At 39.2% G+C, this 20000-nt stretch overlaps 1 protein-coding gene across 1 annotated transcript in view; it reads right to left on the bottom strand.

Annotated features, from left to right (window-relative positions):
• Nucleotides 1-20000, bottom strand: part of STRIP2 (striatin interacting protein 2) — a 1652725-nt gene that overhangs the window by 346189 nt on the left and 1286536 nt on the right. Inside the window, exon 12 of the mRNA XM_044088838.1 lies at nucleotides 18344-18407. Coding sequence (XP_043944773.1) covers nucleotides 18344-18407 — 64 coding nt within the window. The remainder of the gene's footprint in view (nucleotides 1-18343; nucleotides 18408-20000) is intronic.

Here is a 20000-nt window from a genome sequence, read left to right as displayed (position 1 = left end):
TTTTTAAATTGTTCCTCCTTATATCATACACATGCTTACAGATTTCTTCTTTACCTCAAGGACCTTTTGGTTTTACCAATAAAAATGACTTACAAGTTTTGCAAAGAGAAATGTGCATCATGTCCCCCTTGTTCCACAGCTGTAACAGTCAAACATTCTAAAATCGAGGTGTGCTCACTAGTTGTCATGACATTGCCATCAAACATTTATAGACAAGGCAAATATGTCCCACACCTGTAAGTTCTATGTTTAGTTTTATTAGAGTTGTTTGCCTTGAATAAGCCCTTGAGATTTTCCTCCATTCGTAAACAGAATTTTGGCTTGTTATCCAAGTACCAAATTAATACTTCATCATGGGAAAACAATTCCCAGTTCCTTACAATGATTTGTCAAATAGCAAAGATGTCTTCTTTGTCTTTTTGATGTCTGATACTTCCATGCTTATCTACTTATTATACGGCAGTAATTTCTTATTGTAACAATTGTTAATATTTGCTATGACTTCGTGGATGGAACAGATACTAGTTATCTACTGAATGCACTATGTTCTTCATCTTTAACTATGTTTGTAATATTTTAATTGCTAGGATTCTTCATCTGCAACTAGGTGTATAATATTTTAATTTGTGGAGCTATTCTCCCCGGGCCTCTGCTGAAAATGGACCTGCGCCCAGTCGGACATTCCCGGTCAACAAATGTAAATAAATAAATAAATGTCAATACTAAAATAGAGTGTCATGGCCTTGGTGAACCTGTTAGGGCCCCCTACCATTGTATGTTTAAAGTTCTGGGTCTCATTCCAAGTAAAGAAAATAGTTTTTTTAGCCCTGTTCACATAACTTCAGAGTAAACACCATCAATATGATCTGGTGTGTATACCCTTTGCTTGAACTAGTCTTTTAACTTATCCATTTCACTAATCAATTCTGTCATCCAAACCATCTGTGCAAATCTAAGCATATTCCCTTCGACCAAGCTTCTTTTGTGGTGAAATGGATTGCTAAGGGAGTCTACTATGAGAAGTATATAACAGACATATCTCCAGGCCTACGAAATATTAATATCTTTAGTGAAGCAAAATAACCATATAACATGGAGTTAAGTATTATGTCATTGAGTGTCAACAGCTTGAATGACAGTAAAAAAGAGGATGTTTATCATAATATCTCAGTATAAATAAACCTTGGGCTATTTTTTCTGCAAGAAAAACACATCAGCCAACTACAAAAGGATAAATGGGAACCATCACAATATAAAGTCCGAGTGCACTCCTTATTTAAGGATAAAAGAGGAGAGAGTATGCCTAAAGTTATTTATAAAAAGCAAAAACAAATACAAACCAGTGAATCAAAAACATAAAAAGTGTAGCGGCCAAAATGGATATAAAAGGCTACTTTTATTAAATACTGTTAAGTGCTTTTCGTTTGTCTCAAACAGCAAACTTCATCAGACATTAATTAAACACCAACCACTGACTTTTATAGTCAGATGTACCGCTGTCTCCTTTTAGAACAGGAAGTGACATATCTTAATCATTTTCTTAAAGGTTCATTCTAACTAAAAATAAACATTATTATTAAAATAATCATTATTCTAAAAATATCATGATGAATATACAGCTCATTTAAAATGATAAAAGTTGGAGAAAATTTTGAACTAAAAATATGTTTGCAGATGACATGATATGAACTATTATTAAAGTAAATACATCAGTAAAAAAATCCATAAAATAATAACGTAAGTTGAGGAAATATTGGGTCACTATTTTAACAGCAACAAAATAGATAGATATTAAAAATACTTTTTATACTACCAGAATTTAAGCTAGGCAGGAAACCCAAGAACCTGAATAATTAGGAACTGTAGTAAAAATAACTTGTGAAGAAATAATGGACATTTTGAAAAATCCTTAAAATAAGTAAACAATCTGGCTGAACTCTGGAATAAGCAGATTTACACTTTTGGAGGTAAGACTTCAACTCATAAAAATTATTTTACTTCCCAAAGTCTTGTATATCATTCAGGACTGCTGCAATTACTCCAAAGAAAGTACATTTAAAAATATTGGTTATCCAACTGATGGATAAAGATTGAAGTCTCAAGTTTCAAATGCCCAAAGTTCTACCCATTTCTCCATAGGAAATTGCTGTCATCAAGTTTTGTTGGCACTGATGCCTTTTCCTCGGAATTAACCACGTCGTTTGTGCGACTTTGGAGTTGGTATATATAGGTTTGGGGGTGTGTGGGGGGTTTCCCCCTGCAAAAAACATTTAAAAAAGTGCTTTCTACAATTGTTTTAGCAAATGCAGCTTGGGGATTCCAAACCTTGGTACATTCAGGTTCATCCACTCATTATGGAAAGAAAAATGTTAATAGAATTTTTCTGAGGTTTTGATGGTACCCAAGAAACCAAAGATACCTTGCAAATACCACATAAGATAGGACAAATTATTAATATTTAATAGGACACTAAAGGAAAAAATAAGTAGCTTTAAGTAAAACCATTCATGTTCTTATTATTAATGTATAAAATATTTCATGACATATAAACTTTATGTCACATTGCAAAGTAGTTTTGCATAGGGTGCAGTCAGGGCTATTTTAAATATTTGTGTTTATGTGGGGTTCTTTTCAGTTATTATTGTCTTAGTACCACCTAATGTCCCACCAACCTGCTAACTCTTCTATCTCCTCTTCCAATTTCTCCTGCCTAATCTACCTTCTACCCCTCCTCTTTACCTCTTTTACATTTTCTTCTGTATTATGCATTCCCCCATACTCACCCCTTACCCCCATATTTCCTTCATCTCCCCTCCCATCCCCTTACCCTGATAAACCCACCAAGCAAATCATCTCACTGTCCTGTACTTCCAAATTTTGCCTTTACTTCCATCTTTTTTCTCCTTTTTCCCCAACTACTACTTCCATTATTTCCTTTTCCTGATTACTACTTCCATCCTTTTCTTCTCCCTAACTCTTCTCATCTACTTGTACAACCAGTCTGCTGATAGTTCAGCTCTCCCTAGAAACATTTTTCTGCTGTTATGTTTTACTACTAAATCTTGCATTCTCCCCAGAAACTTTTTTGTTTTTTACTGTTAAATCTGGGATCCTTACTAGACAACTATGTATTAATTTTTACTATCTATAATCTTTCTGTGCTTGCTAACTATATACGTATTCCTGTCTTGAATGACATAATTATGTCATTATTATGATGATTATTACTATTATTGTTGTTATGTCTGGAGCTTTTCTCCGCAGGCCTCCGATGAAAAAGGGCTCATGCCCAGTCAGACTTACCCTGGTTAACTAATGCCAAAGTAAAAAAATAAATAAAAACATATTAAAGTAAACAAGTGCTTTTTCTTAGTTGTAAGAAATAAAGCCTTTACACTCTAACAAGATATGAAAGAGTGGAGAGATGCAAGTTTAAGTTAACAAAATGTTGTGATCCTGGTCTGCTGGGGTGGGAAGTAGAAGTATATTAATTATATTCTACATAGAATTAAGATAATTTGCCTTGTTTTTACAAGGGTGGATATTTTATTCATGTCCTTGGCTTAAGCTATAAAGAAGTTTTTTTTCTGTAAGTAAATGGCTTGAAGAATAACACAAAATGATGAAAGGCATGAAAAATGTTAAGTTTCTTGATTCTGCAAAGATATAAGTTTGTTGCTTTTTTTCCATTAGCAAATGTTCTCAGGCAGAGACATGCAGTCTATAGTTGAGTGGAGCTGGCCAAGGGAATTTTGTATATTGTATTCTCAGTGAAACTTCTCATTGTTGACTACTTTTACATATAGCCCAGTTGTCTGCAGGTGCAAGCAATTAATCTTAAACATTCCTTACTAAGAACAATGCAAAATTTAATGGTACAATGGCAGGCAGTTCAGTAAAAAAAAAAAGTCTGAAATAATGGGAAGAGTATAAGAGATATTATCTGCCCCAAAAGCCTTAATACTTTAATGTATTTAAATCAACGGTGCACAATTTAGTTTTATTTAAAGGTAAGGTAGCCAGTGCACATTTTCTTAGGGCTAATAATATTTTTTGAAAGCATGCAAGCTGTTTTTTATATCTGGGAGGGGAACTGAGCTTAGAAAAGAACAGACAGCAATCACAGCAAGTAAGAACACAGGTTGTAGCACGTGCTTTAGTATGGGTAACCTTAAATGTTAAGTTGTCAATCTCGCCTTCATTCTTGCCGAACCTCGGCTCCGACTCGGCCAATACTAAAGCTCGAGAGCTAATTCCACTGGCTCAAGGCTCCCCTATATCCCACAATGCTGGCGGTAACTACTCAGATCTCGTTTGCCGCTTAGCTGACGAGGTGCTTCTTCTACCGGCTCTGGCAGGTTAGTAAGTTTTCTAATTAGAAACTTCTATTTCAACCCCTAATTTTTTTTCCTTTTACCATAGTTTTATTTGTAGTATTTCAGTAGTTTAGATCGGGTTCCCCTCTAGTGTCTAAAACCCCTTTTTATTCCCTTCTTAACTTTTAGGCCTTTGGCCTCTCCCTCTCCTTCCCCTAGTCCTTCAGTGTGACTGAATTTTTATATTTTGCTTAAGGGTGTGTTTGTGTGTTGTGCTTGTGTTTTTTCACACTAAGTTACGATGTCTAAAGACTCCAAGGTCTCAGGCTTCAAGAAGTGTGATTCGTGCTGTCAGAAAATGTCTCTGACAGACGGTCACACTTCTTGTGTATACTGCCTGGGACCTTTGCACCTGCAGGACTCATGTGCTGTATGTCATGCATTCAGCCCTAGAGTCCTGCAGGAACGCAAAAATAAATTGATTTTGCATGGCTTGTTAAAGCCTGAAAGCCCCCCGACTCAGTCTGTGTCGGGAAGCCTTCTAAGACTTCCAGACCGTCGGCTCCAGTTTCTGAGCCGTCCCCTGGAAGCATTAGATCGGCTTCGACAGCGGCTCCGGCTGGAGCCGATGTTTCCAAGTCTCATACTATCGCCTCGGCTCCGGCTGGAGCTGAGGTTGACAAGACTCAGTCGGTTCCGATAGGCCTATCGGAACCACCTGCTAAGAAGAGGTCTAGGTCCCCTTCCATTGGCTCCATATATTCGGCGCCGGGATCCCCTCTTTTATCAGAACAGAGCCATAGGTCTCACTCCTCTCAGTCCTCCAGGCTATCCGACCATGATTTACAAAGGGTGGTGAGTAGACTTCTCAAGTCCGAGGCACTGGCCCAAATGCTGCATAGCCCTACTCAACAGTCAGTGGCTATTTCCATCCCTGATTTTATTTCTTCTCTGACTCCATTGAGTTCGGAGCCGGGGCTCATCGGAGCTGTGCATGTCGGTGCTTCGGAGCCGATACCTTCCCTTTCGGCTCCGTCGTCTGCTCCGATTTCCTCATTGGAGGGATCTCGGCGCCGGGCTTCCCTCGTCGGCTCCGGGGGGGCGAGTGACATCGGACCCTTGTCTGACCCCGTTCTCCCTCTCGGAGCTTCGGCGCTGGTGAGTTCGGCTCCGACATCGGCCTCGGAGCCTTCTCTGTCAGTGCCGGGGGGGTCCTTGTCTCCTTGGAGCGGGGACCTCCAGCCTTGCATGATAGGGGTGCCTTCGAGGTCATGTGGAGCGTGCTAGACCCAGTGTCTACCCCACAGTCGGCTCCATCAGCTCCTCCCTCTTCAGTGCCTGCGGTGATTTCTACCCATTCCCTTGTATCAGACCGCAGAGAGCCAGCTCCTCAGGTTTCCCTATTGGGAATTTTCTCCTCTTCCAAGGCCTCTCCTGATCCGGTAGGAGAACCCCCTCAGAAGAGACAGTGCAAGAGGAAGTACATTGACTCCCCTGAGTCTATCACCTCTGACACTGACTTGGAGGAATCTGAAGGTTCCCCTCGATCCCCCCTCTGAGGATATCTCCTTTGCTGACATCCTTGAAATCCTGAAACAGAGGGGGAACTGGCCCGCCCTTAACCCTTCAGAGGACGAGTTAGTTTACCTTGAGGCGTTTGGCTCTCGCCCTTCCACCTCCTGGGTGTCCCCTCCCTTTGACCCCCTTATGGAAGTGGTGGCAAGGAAGGCTTGGACGGCCCCTGATTCAGTGGAACCTACCCCAAGGAGGCCGTCAAAATTTATTACTGCCCCTAAGGACAAGGACTTTCTATCAAAAGGTGTCTATGTTGATGCCATGGTGGTGGCCGCAGCCACTAAGAAGGAGTTAGCCGATACTTCGGTACCTGTCCATCCTCCTAATAAGGAGTCTAGGACCATGGACAGGTACGGTAAGCGGATGTTTTCCTCAGCGACCTTCTCAATGCGGTCGCTGAACTATTTGTGTCACTTCACCCGTCTCCAGAGAGATTTGCTCAAAGATATGGGTGAGACTATACAGGATCCAACAGCTGAGGGGCTCCAAGACAAAATGAACTCCCAGTTGGAAACCCTGAATTCGATTGTTAACTCCTCCATGCGGCTTATCTCATACGCTGCTGATGGGGCGAGTAGGGCTGCAGGCACAGGTGTAGCTTTACGACGTCACGCCTGGATGCGGCTTTGCAATTTTGCGGACCCTTTCAAGGCGTCCTTCACCAATTCCCCATTTGATGGCTCAACATTGTTTGGTCCTCAGGTGAAGGATACATTGACTAGGTGCGAGGTGGAAGGTAAGACACTCTCTGCCGTGGGAGTCCATTTTTCTACCCCTTCTAGACCTTATCCAAAAGGTCAGAGGGGAGGAAAAATGTGGTTCCGCAAGCCTCAGGGAGTCTCATCTGACGCACAAGGTCGATTCCCCTCTAGAGGCAGAGGGGGGAATAACAATAGACGCCGCCCTAGAGGCAGAGGAGGTCCGCAAAACCAGGGTAGCAGAGAAACTTTCTCTGATAAACCCTTTCGGCATCCCTGAGGAGCTGCCCGGCTGTCCACCTTCGGAGGCAGTCGGGGGAAGATTATCACTGTACCCAAAAGCCTGGCTTTCCCTCACCCAAGACAAATGGGTACAGTCAATCATATCCGAGGGTTACAAAATTCCCTTTATTCACACCCCTTCCCAACCCAAAGGATCACTTCCAGACGTTCCACCCAGTCTAAGGGAACAAGCAGCACTAGAAATATCAAAGCTGCTATCAAAAAGAGCTATCCAATCAGTCCCAGCAGACCAGCAAGGATCCGGAATCTACTCCAAATTCTTTTTGGTGCCAAAAAAACAGGGGACTGGAGACCTATACTGGATCTCAGCAAGTTCAACAATTATATAAAAAAAAACAAAATTCCGGATGGTCACGCTACAGTCCATTCTACCCTTCTTGGGTCAGGACAATTGGATGTGCTCGATAGACCTTCAGGATGCGTACTACCACATCAAAATGCACAGACACTCCAGGAGGTTTCTCCGCTTCAGGCTGGGAGCCAGTCACTACCAGTTCAGAGCCCTGCCCTTTGGTCTCACTACAGCCCCCCGAGTGTTTACCAAATGCATGGCAGTGGTCGCGGCTCACTTGAGACGTCAAGGATTCCAGGTGTTTCCATATTTAGATGACTGGCTTCTTACTGCCACCACTAGACATCAACTGCTTCTAGCCAGAGACTTCACCATCCAAACTTGCCAAGCTCTAGGTATTTCAATAAATTTTGAAAAATCTCCCTTGTCGCCTTGTCAATCTATTACCTTTATAGGCGCCACCTTAGACACACTCAATCTTTCCGCCAGACTTACAGAGCAAAGAGTGTTAGATATCCGCAAACAAGTTTACCTTCTGCTACAATGCAACAAGATCAAAGCCAGGGTAGTCTTGAAGGTATTAGGACTCATGGCAGCTACTATCACCCTTCTCCCCTTAGCTCGTTTCCACATGAGGATCCTACAATGGATGCAGTTTACTCAATGGTCCTTCCAACAGCTCCCGATGTCTCACATCATATTTATAACTCAATCATGCAAGAATCACCTGTCTTGGTGGGTCACATCACCTCAAGTTCTCCAAGGCAGACCTTTCGTTCCCCCCCCCCCAGTCACCACAGTGACAACGGACGCCTCCCTGATCGGGTGGGGGGTCATTATCAGGGCAGGACAGTCCAGGGCACGTGGCAACCTTTTGAGTGCCACTTGCACATAAATTTCTTAGAGATGAGAGCAGTGCTTTTAGCATTGCAAGCCTTTCAGCACTCTTCCCACGGGGACTATTGCAATTCAGATGGACAACATGTCCGTAGTGTAGTACATCACAAACAGGGCGGAACCAGATCCTACCCCTTATGTCAAGAGGCACTCAGATTTTGACAGTGGGCGATTTCTTCTCAGCGTTTTCTGATAGCAATGCACATTCCTGGGAAGTCCAACGTGATTGCAGACAAGTTGAGCAGGGCCATTCTGATGCCCCACGAGTGGTCTCTGAAGAAATCAGTGCTGGAAGAAGTCTTCAAAAGATGGGGCCAGCCTTGCTGCGATCTTTTTGCTACTCCCCAAAACAGCAAGTGTCACGACTTCTTCACTGTCTTCCCGTTACCAGGCCATGCCACCAGAGACGCTCTAGTCCACGATTGGCCCTGGGGACTTCTGTATGCTTTTCCCCCCTTTCCACTGATATCTCAATTAATTCAGAAAGCTATCACCTTGAGAGTTACAATGATCCTCATTACCTCTTACTGGCCTCGACAGATATGGTTTCCGTTCCTCCATCATTACCTGTTGGAGCAGCCTTGGCATCTGGACCTGGTGCCAGATCTGTTGACCCACCAGTCGGGCCAGCTGCACCACTCCCTTCAGTCTCTCAACCTCACAGCATGGTTTCTCCAATTCCTACCCTAGCCAGGCTTCCCTCAATCTCTCATTCGGTCAGGAACATCCTGATAGCCTCTCACAAATCTTCTACCAGGAAGATTTATAATAGTAAATGGAAACGTTTTTCCTTCTGGGCAGCATCAAAGAATATAGACCCCTTCACTGCACCTATCCAGTCTATCCTAGACTTCCTGGCAGAGCTCTTCCATTTAGGCTCTTCTTCATCTACCATTAGAGTACAACTAGCTGCCATATCTAATTTTCATGTAGGAGTCTCAGACTCCAGTATCATGTCCCATAAGCTCTGCAAAGCCTTTTTAAGAGGTATTTTTCTGCTCAAGCCCCCAATCAAAGATCCCCCACCTCAATGGGACTTGAATTTGGTTCTGGCATCCTTGATCCTCCCCCCATTCGAACCAGCGGCTTCATGCCCTCTTAAGCTGCTCTCATGGAAAACACTTTTTCTAGTAGCCATAACTTCAGCTAGAAGGGTATCTGAACTTCATGCTCTGTGCAGTCGTCCTCCTTGTTTAGTTTTCCACAAAGATAGGGTGTCCCTCCGGACTAATCCGTCCTTCCTGCCTAAAGTTTCCTCTGAGACAAATCTGAACCAAACGATTGATCTCCCAGTATTTTTCCCTGACTATTCCAACAGGTCGGAACAAAAGTTACATTTTCTAGATGTTCACCGCCAACTTAGATATTATTTAGACAGAACTAAATAGTTCAGGAAATCTGATCAACTTTTCCTGTCTTATGCGGAAGGGAAATTGGGCCTTCCAGTTACTAAGGTGTCCCTCTCAAGATGGCTTACCTCTATAATTACCTTCATCTATGAAATCAGACATCAAAAACTGCCTTCAAGACCTACAGCTCATTCAACTAGGGCATTAGCTACATCTGTAGCTTTTCAGGACAGGCTGCCTATAGATTCCATTTGTGCAGCAGCCACTTGGGCTTCTCCTCATACCTTCATTTTACATTACAAATTGGATATGGCCTCCAGAAACCGTGCCAGCTTTGGTTCCACTGTTCTCAAGAGTCTGTTCCGATAGGCCACCCGGAATACGGTGCTAGGGACGCGGTCCCATCCAGCAAGAATGAAGGTGAGATTGACAACTTAACATTAAGAAGTTATGTACCTACCATAATGTTCCATGTTAGTTGTCTTCTTCTCGCCTTCTTTCTTGCGTCCCACCCTCCTTCCCCCTAGCCTGGACAGACCGATAGGAAATTTTGGGATTTTCCTTTGGAGTTTCCTTCCCACATGTTCTACCACCTCTATTCCCCCTTTTATGTTTGTGTAGCTTACATTCAGGTTTATATAGAGGTGGGTTCTTTTTTTTTTCTCCATACTATGGAGACCAGAACTGCTTGGTTTAGCTATCAAACGTGATCTAAGTAGTTACCGCCTAGCATTGTGGGATATAGGGGAGCCTTGAGCCGGTGGAATTAGCTCTCGAGCTTTAGTATTGGCCGAGTCGGAGCCGAGGTTCGGCTCCAAACCCATCCAGCAAGAAAGAAGGCGAGAAGAAGAAGACAACTAACATAGAACGTTATGGTAGGTACATAACTTCTTATTTTAGATAAGGTAATGCCTGTGGGTGCAGCTGTTGATTTGGGGCAGTTGTTCTTACCTGGAAGGTTTAACTTCATTTGCTGAAAATGTACATAGTTTTGTGTATTTGTTATAAGTAAATATGGAATGGGGCTGTTCTTAAAAATGCATTTTTGTGTGTTTTTATTTGAGCACAAAGTCTTGAAAATGTGACAAAGGTTCAAACAGAGATGAGAAGAAACAGTTGTATAAAATATTAGTCTGCCTAACAATTGGTGTATATCAGACAAAAGTTGGAAATACACATTAAAAAACTGTCATGTGGGAACAAAATGTTTAACAATGGCTACTCTAGCTATATTATCTTAGAATGTAAATGGCCTTACAGCTGCAGACAAAAAGAAAAGAGTAGTCAGCTACATTAAGACATGCAGAGTGCAAATAATGCTGCAGGAGACACATTTGGAAAAAATAGGCATGTGAATTTGACAAAGAAAGGATTTCAGGATGGATATTCAGAAGAATATCAGGGACAAAGGAAAATTGGAGTAATAATACTTATTGTTAGAAAGCCTCCAACAGTGACAGAAGAGGAACTCAGACAAAATGTACATAACAAGTGGGCTAGACTGGATAGAATTTACATGTCATAGCAGCATGTGCATTTAACTGAGAACTTTGACATATATCCAGCAACTATTTCAGATCTGCACCAGTAACAAATAAGGCAAAAATGCAGAGAGAGTAATGAAGTAGAAATGAGACACTGGTGCTTCCTCACCTACGTGTTAAAAAGAGAGCAATTCAAGGAATGGATAAGAGAAATTAATCTGAGAGTCAGTAGACAGGATAGGAAGTGTAGTTTAAAAATAAGGTAGAAATAAAAGAAAAAGAGATATAGTTAAGTAGTAACAGAAATTATTTAGAGGGGCTAACAAAGGTTAAAGTACTGCAGAATAACAGGAATCTCACAGGACAAGAATAGGTGCAAATGCAGAGTGCTAGAGAGAAAATAAGGGAATATTTGGATGATATGCATGAGTTTAGAAAGACTGCTGTTAAGCAACTACTTTCTTGATAATAACTCCAGATCAAATAATGTTTAGTACAATTACTTTGGCAACAGAGGGTAGAAAAGGTTGTTGCCAAACTTAGGGAGCTAATAACAAGAAATATAACCACAGATTTTGTAGAGGTATTAGAAATATTTTGAAAATTGTATGAAAATTTGTATAAAGCAGAGAAACATAGAAATCAAGTAAGAGACAAATATAAATATTTACGGAAAACTTAAGTATGCTACGTTAGTTAGAGGAGAATCAACAATTAACAGTTAAGATAGGAGAAGACGAGATAAAAATTATAACATATAATCAATCTGCAAAAAATCTACAGGAACAGATGGTACTCCTATAGAAGTTTGGAAGCTAGGAGGGATGAAGGTGATAATGATCCAGAAAGTTTTGTTTAACAGTATTTTAAAAGGAGGGGAAGCACTAGCATTCTGGAAGAAAGCAGTGGTGGCTGTAACACCTAAAGACGGTAAAGGCCTATCAGACCAAGCTTCTTTCACACCCATTTCAATTTTAAATCACAATTATAACTTGTTTATGTCTGTAATAGCTAAAAGGATGGCAATGGTGTTGCCAAAATTGACAGATATGGATCACTGTGGTTTTGTGGAGGGGAGACAAACATCTGACAACATTAATTGAACAATGGTGATCAAGGGGGAAGAAAAATATAAGAAAATACTGCTGTTGTTGGTGGGTCTTGATGCAAAGAAAGCATTCAACAAAATAAGATGGGATTTTATGAGTAGGGCATAAAATTAGGAGAATACATGAGGGATCAGAGGCAAGAATAAAAGTGGGAGAGTTCTTCTCTGATAAGTTGTGTCTGAACAGAGGAACCAGGTACGGGTGTTCTCCTTCCCCTTTGCTATTGGTGTTACATTTAATGCATTGGCAAAGAAAATAAAGGACTCAGAAATTCAAGGATACAATTGGAATTGTAATCAAGAAAAGTTGGCTTTATTTGCAGATGATATTATTTTGTACCTGATAAAACTGGAAAAGAACATTTCAGTGTTGTGAAACATTTTGAGACAGTTTCATCTATGTTCGAAATATACATTTAATAATGTTAAAACAAAGGCTATATCTGTAAATTATGTACCCACACATGAATTGGTTCAGCAATGCCCATATTTATGGGGATGCAATTTAAGTATTTAGGCGTATGAATTAAAATGGCTTCTGTTTTGGCAGCTAAGGATATGTGGGAAAAGACTAAACAAAAGACAATACAAAAACTGAGAAATTGGAAACTCTTGTTTATGGATAGCAAGATACAAGCAGTGAAAATGTTTTTATTCCCTTTAGTTTTATATACAGGTCAGGTACAGGTTTATCAACCAGTGAAGGAGTTGTGGACAATAATTAAAGAGTTGAAGGAATTCATCTAGGAGAGGAAGAGGACAAGGGTCAAGTGGGATAGGTTGATCCTTCAAATAGAACAATATGGTTTATAATTGCCTGATTTGAAGAGGTAGTTTAGAGCTATACAAATAAGTCATATATATATATATATATATATATATATATATATATATATATATATATATATATATATACATTGTTCTTTCGGCTTTTCCCGGTTAGGGGTTGCCACAGCAGAACTCCGGTCCGCTAATTATATATGTATATCACTCAAGCAGAATGCTATAATTTAAAGTGGAAAGAAAAAATTATAAAAAGGGGGGGGGGGAATCAAGAAATAAGGAGAGAATGGCACTTTATTCTTAAGGAGAATAACAACAGCCATATGAATATTACACTGCCAAAGTAGCACAAAATATTCCAAGAACTAAGTCTACATGAGACTGGATTAAGGAGATTTTGCCAGCAGGAATGACTGCAATTAAAGATACAGACAGCAGACAAGAGGGGGCTGGAATTTACTCCAGATGACTGGTAAAGGAACCAAGGTAATGGCAGCAATTAACAAGAGAGCTGAAGGTAATAAAATGGGAAGAATCCAAGAAGACATTTGGACTGCAGGCTAGAGATTGCTTTCCCTATCAGGGACTGATATCAGAGTACAGGCAAATAGAACGGGATAGGGGAATCCTAAGCGAAAGACCTGCTCTGGTAGAGTTTTTAGTTGAATCTAGAACAGAAGCTGCTGTTTAAAAAGGGATTACTTAGTAGGTTATATGAAAGTATTGCACAATACATATATGACTCAATCAGAGGAGTTTAGAAAAAATTGGGAAGAGAGACTGGAAAAGCAATTTACAAGGGAGCAATGGCAGGACATATGCATGACTCTCAAGTATGCAACAAAGTCTAGATGATTTAGGATTTTTGCTCAGAAATATTTGCATAGATATTTTTATACCGCAAGCAGACCCCAAATAATTTTTCCTCAGGTAGACGATAAATGATGGAGGTGTGATGGGGAAGAAAAAGGTAACAGGGAACATATGTTTTGAAATGTAATGAGTTGGCAGGGTTTAAAAATTCCCTATAGAGTATCCGTTAGAAATACTGGGTGAGCAAATGATTGTAACCAATGAAATGATTATTTTGAGCTGGGACACGGGATCTGAATTACCTAGGCACAGTAAGGTCTTGTTAAGTTTAATTCTGGTGACTGCCAAAAAAGCAATTTCTAGAAAATGGAAATTGAAGTCTAAACCAAATCTTGAATACTGCAAAATAGATAAAAGAAATGGAAGTGGGATCTATAGAAAGGGGTGAGAGCAAATTACATATAAATAAATGGAAATTGTGGGAACATTCCATACAGAATAATGTTCTGGAGGAGAATGAGTGAGGCATAGATCCCAACCTTCCATCTCCAAAATGAGGAACACTACTTTTCATAATGTGGAACAAATGGGCAACATGTGGAATACTCACTAACAGCTTACTAACAACTTCACCAATAAATCTCATAGGAAGGTTAAATATGCTATTTTTACTTATAAAAGGGTATTTTGATGAATTAATATGATTTCTCTTAAAAATTCCTAACACTGAATTTAATGTGGAACTTTAAGGAACAGAAACTTTTTAAGATCTAAAATGAGGAACATTTCTTGCAATGAGGTACTCTTGAGAAGTATGGAGTGAGGTTTAAGAGAGGACAAGAAATGAGTAATTAATGTGATGTTGGATTGATGATAGTAATACCAAAGAACATGTGTTGTATAATGTATGTAGCAGCGAAGAGTAATATATGTTTACTAGTGTCTTACATGATAATTTAATACAGCTGTTAAGAAAAGACTTTTATGTTGGAAGAGACTACAGAAAAGACAATACAAAAACAGGAAAACTGGAAGCTCTTTGTTATGAATATGGATAGTAAGACACAAGCAGTAAAATGTTTTTAGTCCCTTTAGTTTTATATACAGGTCAAGCATATTTTTATCAACCAGGGGAGAAGTTGTGGACAATAATGAAGAGTTGAAAGAATTTATCTGGGAGTGGAGAAGGGCAAGTGTTAAGTGGGATAAGATGATACTCCCAAAAGAATAAGGAGTGGGATAAACTGATACTCCCAAAAAAACAAGGAGTGGGATAAGCTGATACTCTCAACAGAACAAGGAGTGGGATAAGCTGATATTCCCAAAGAATGAGGTGGTTTAGGATTGCCTGATTTGAGCTGGGACACAGAATCTGAATTGACTACACATAGTAAGCCCTTGTTAAGTTTAATTCTGGTGGCTGCCAAAAAAGCAATTACTAGAAAATGGAAATCAAACTCTAAACCGACTGTATCTGAAATGCTGAATATTGTAAAGAAATAAAGAACTGGAAATTGGATGTTTACAAAATGAAAGAAGCAAATTACATAGAAATAAGTGGAGTTTGTAGGAACAATACATGCAAAATAATGTTCAGCAGCAGGATGAGGTTTATATGGAACACTGGACTAAAAGAGAGTTGTAAAGAAAAAAAACATATGAAATATATAATTTATGTAAAGGAAAAGCATGTTAATATGGTTTGCTTTCTTTCCTGTTAATGTATGTGTGTGTATGTCTTAAGTGATAACTTAATAAAGGTGTTTTAAAACAGTCATGGCTGGATAACACATATGAAGCAAACTGAAAAGACTCGCATATGAAGCTTTTCAATCCAAATAATGTGAAATATCACCTTCTTCTTTGGAAATTTTGGATAACATAATGTGGGTAATACAATGCAAGTATGTTTAATACATTATATACTCTCCCACTTATTCACATTGTGTTAATAATCTAATAACAAGTTTTAAAACATTCAAATTGGGACATATAGTTCTAAAAACTGGTATTGTATTCTTCTTCCATTTACTTCAATTAAAGTCCCTATACAGAGTTCAGATCAACTAAAAATGAGTCAATGGAAAAGAAAAAGAAAGAAATTATGGAATGGTATAATTATTTTAGGGACTGACAGATTAAATTTATCCAGAGTCTGCACATGGGATTTTATTTAGAGTCAGATAATTACATAATAATTCAGGTAATCAGAAGTTATGCTCAAGAGAAATTTTAAGAGGCAAAATATATTCAAAATAAAAATATTCCTAAATTTTTAGAATAGTTATGTTAAATACTATAAAAAAACAAATTTGTTACATCTATATTGCAAGACTTATATAAAATTCTTTAACTTACAAGGTAGAAATAAATGATAAACTTTGGATTTTTATCCTGAAGTGAGAAAAGAAAAATATAAGAGATAATAACTGGCAATTTTCACATAAAAATTCCTGCCTAGAGCTTTCTGCACTCTCAACATGTTAGCAATAACTAAGTAAAAATAACAAACATTTTTAGGTATGGCATTCATGCAAGATAATTTATAAAATTCTGAGTTTTGTTCATGATGTAAGCTAATTTATGCAATCTCTTAAACTGGTCTTAAATGCTGGGTCTCCAGTGTCAAAAATAAATTTGGTTAGTTTGTCCCTTAGATCATCAAATGTAATAAATAAATAACAGATGTTTGAGATTTGTTTACTGAGCTTTGGGCTGAACATCAGGAAATCCCCACACCCCTCCAACGGATCAGAAGAAGCTGTCAAAGAAATGACATTTTAGCGGAGGTTAGAGAATGTCTTGGTTATGGTGATTTCCCCCAGAAGTTGAAGACCTATAAAAGAAAGGAAAGACTATACAGGGGACCTCTGAATGTCTCTCAGCCTGTCTTATAAAATCGCATGCAGACAAGGCAGACCTATGGCACATACTGAAGAGTTACAAAATACTGGCACAACTGCAAAGGAAACTAAAGAATCTGAGTCTTCATACAAACAGTACATTTTGTACTCTCAAAATTTAAATATGTATTAACACATACTTTTGTCTGTCATCTTCAACTCCACCCTCAGACAAGACTGAATATACTGACTAGTCTTCCTAGATAGTGCTTTCTGTGATGCTTTGTATAGACTTCATACAACCTAGACATTACCTGAGACAATGACTTTAGCAAAGAGGCTAGAGAAACCTTGGATGAAGGCTCTATCATGCTCTTCACACAAAGTTTTAACAAATCTGACTGTGCTGAAACTGACCTGGCAGTGACTGAAGGAAATTGTGTTGGGGCAACTGATTTAATAAATATACAGTTATCATTAACCAAGTACAGTGAAAGTTCAATTAATTATTTGTTGTCAAACATCTGGAACAATGTAAAAAAAGAACCAGCAATGGATAACTGAATGGATTTTGTCAAACTTGCAGCTATTCTGAGAAGTACAAAAGGCTGAGTGAAAGTCTCATCTAAGAGTGGGTTTGGGACTGAAGCAATGCTTACAAAGCCTATGAAAAAGACAATTTCTATAACAGTGAAAATGGGGTGTCCTTCATTCTAAATGAGACCTGAGTGATTGTTGAAGAAGAGTTTGAAGAAGGCAGCATATCTAAACGTGAAAGGAGGACCCCCAATCATCAATGAATTAGGCTATCCTCATGATTTCTAGGAGGTCTTATCTCTGAATAACAATCTATGATTCAACTGATGTTTCCGGAATGATGTTCTTTGAATGCATATGGCCATGGTACAACAAAAAATATACTCCATTATTAACTGACTGTCTCAGAATATTTGCATTACTGGTTCATTCTGGACTGACCTGATATTACCTCTACACTAATTCTACTAAAAAACGTGCACCAATTAAATGGGGAGCAGAAGTGGACATACACCTGGTGGTGAATTATGAATGATATATAAGTGAAGGAGGACAAAGAGGAATAGGTAGGAGACAATGACAATGGACTGGTGTGATACATGGGGCTAAAGAGGTCTTGAGTATGGGCAGAAGATATTGTGAACATTAACATAATGAAACTGCTAGAAGAATGTACAAAATATAACTGAGAAGGTAAATTTTCAGAAAAGAAACTGATGAAGAAAAAAATGCCCAAGGAGGAATCATTACTAGAAACTGAACCACTTCAACAAATGTTTTGACTAACCAAAGGAGGTGTAATTAATAAGTAAGAAGATGTGTAAGGGGACAAGACTGGAAAAGAGGCATATTCAATGAAGAAAGGCAAAGAGCAATTCTTATTAGGTATTTATCTGTATTTTGACAAAAGGGATGGTCTGAGGACACGTTTTTAGCTCCAACCAAGGTCAGAAGCATCCAGAAGTAGAGAAGAATTATAGTAGTAAATCAATATGTCAATATAATGGCAGTTAGTCATACACAGAAAATTGTACACGTTTAATTTTAAAGTTATGGTATAAGGTAGTTTAAAAAACTTTTATTCATGAATTTCACATTTCACAAACCAAATAAAGCAAAATACTTGTTTGGTCAACATTGTTGTATTAAAGATACAGTAAAATACAATTGCTGGGAATGACCCCTTTTTGAATTTACCATGACACACACACACACATGCACAGACATACACATCTGCGCACACACACACACACACACACACACACACACACACACACACACACACACACACATTTGGAAGTACATAATATATTTTTTGCATGTATATAGGTGTCTTGTCACTTACCTGTTTAAGGATTTTCACACTTTCATGAATAGGCCGTGGTAACCCCACCAATGTGTCTATGTCACTGGAAAACATATCAAGCACATTAAAAGACAAATGTAAACTGTGAACAACAGAAGATGCTGCATTTCCATTTACATCATAATGTCACTGTTGACTGTCATATCAAAAGGCTATATATTTAATTCCACTTAATTTTTGCTACCTTTTAACTCATTACAGCCGAGTGACATCTCCAGGTGTTTTTGCAGTTACCTCCTACTGCTCCTCTAGGCGTCAAATATTGCCTGTTCATATTTGGATTAATAAATCCAAAAACATGCTACATACAAGGTATCAGAATATTTTATCTTGAAGCATATATGATGGCAAACACAATTGTATTGACATATGACCTCTGTTAATAAGTATTTGTTGGAACTGTAAGGTGATAAATACATTTTTTAAAGGCTGAAGCCACACCCACTGGGAGTTAAAGGTATACACTCAAAAGAGCTCTGCTGGAGGGAATGACACAATCTGTAAGTGATTATAGTACTCGCAGTATCAGAAGAATTGTACGTATTACAGAATAACTATTACAACATTATGTGCTATAAAGTATAAATCAGTTGTTTAGTGGTACTAGGACACTATAACATATTTTATGCTTTCAAATTATCTCTGAAGAAACACTTTCTCAACAACCACATCTGTCCCTATACCCAAAACAATAGGCCACCAAAATAAATTTATAGTTTTTCTTATCCTTCTCTTATCATTTTCTCATTATTTGCACCTCCATCCTCCTACTACCTCTCCTTTTTTCATCTCTTTTTATCTCTTATACTCCCCATCTTACTACTTCCTTATCTCGGATATCATACCCACTAATCACCCTCTACTTCTACTCACATCATCCTTCTACCCACAGCATCCTTCTACCCGCATCATCATCCTACTCACATCATCCTTCTACTCACAGCATCCTTCTACCCACAACATCCTTCAACCCAAAACATCCTTCTACACACATCATCCTTCTACTCACATTATCCTTCTACCCAAAGCATCCTTCTACCCACAACATCCTTCTACCCACAGCATCCTTCTACCCACAACATCCTTCTACTCACATCATCCTTCTACCCACAACATCCTTCAACCCACAACATCCTTCTACACACATCATCCTTCTACTCACATCATCCTTCTACCCAAAGCATCCTTCTACCCACAGCATCCTTCTACACACATCATCCTTCTACTCACATCATCCTTCCACCCACAGAATCCTTCTACCCACAGCATCCTTCTACTCACAGCATCCTTCTACTCACAGCATCCTTCTACCCACAGCATCCTTCTACTCACATCATCCTTCTACTCACATCATCCTTCTACCCAAAGCATCCTTCTACCCACAGCATCCTTCTACTCACAGCATCCTTCTACCCACAGCATCCTTCTACCCACAGCATCCTTCTACTCACATCATCCTTCTACCCACACCATACCCACAACATCCTTCTACCCACAGCATCCTTCTACCCACAGCATCCTTCTACACACATCATCCTTCCACTCACATCATCCTTCTACCCAAAGCATCTTTCTACCCACAGCATCCTTCTACCCACAACATCCATCTACCCACGACATCCTTCCACTCACACCT

This window comes from Protopterus annectens, chromosome 11.part0, assembly GCF_019279795.1.
Source record: "Protopterus annectens isolate FY-2018-M chromosome 11.part0, PAN1.0, whole genome shotgun sequence".
NCBI classification, from domain to species: domain Eukaryota; kingdom Metazoa; phylum Chordata; order Ceratodontiformes; family Protopteridae; genus Protopterus; species Protopterus annectens.
The sequence above is the reverse complement of the archived record's forward strand: the minus strand, read 5'-3'. Positions and strand labels throughout refer to the sequence as shown.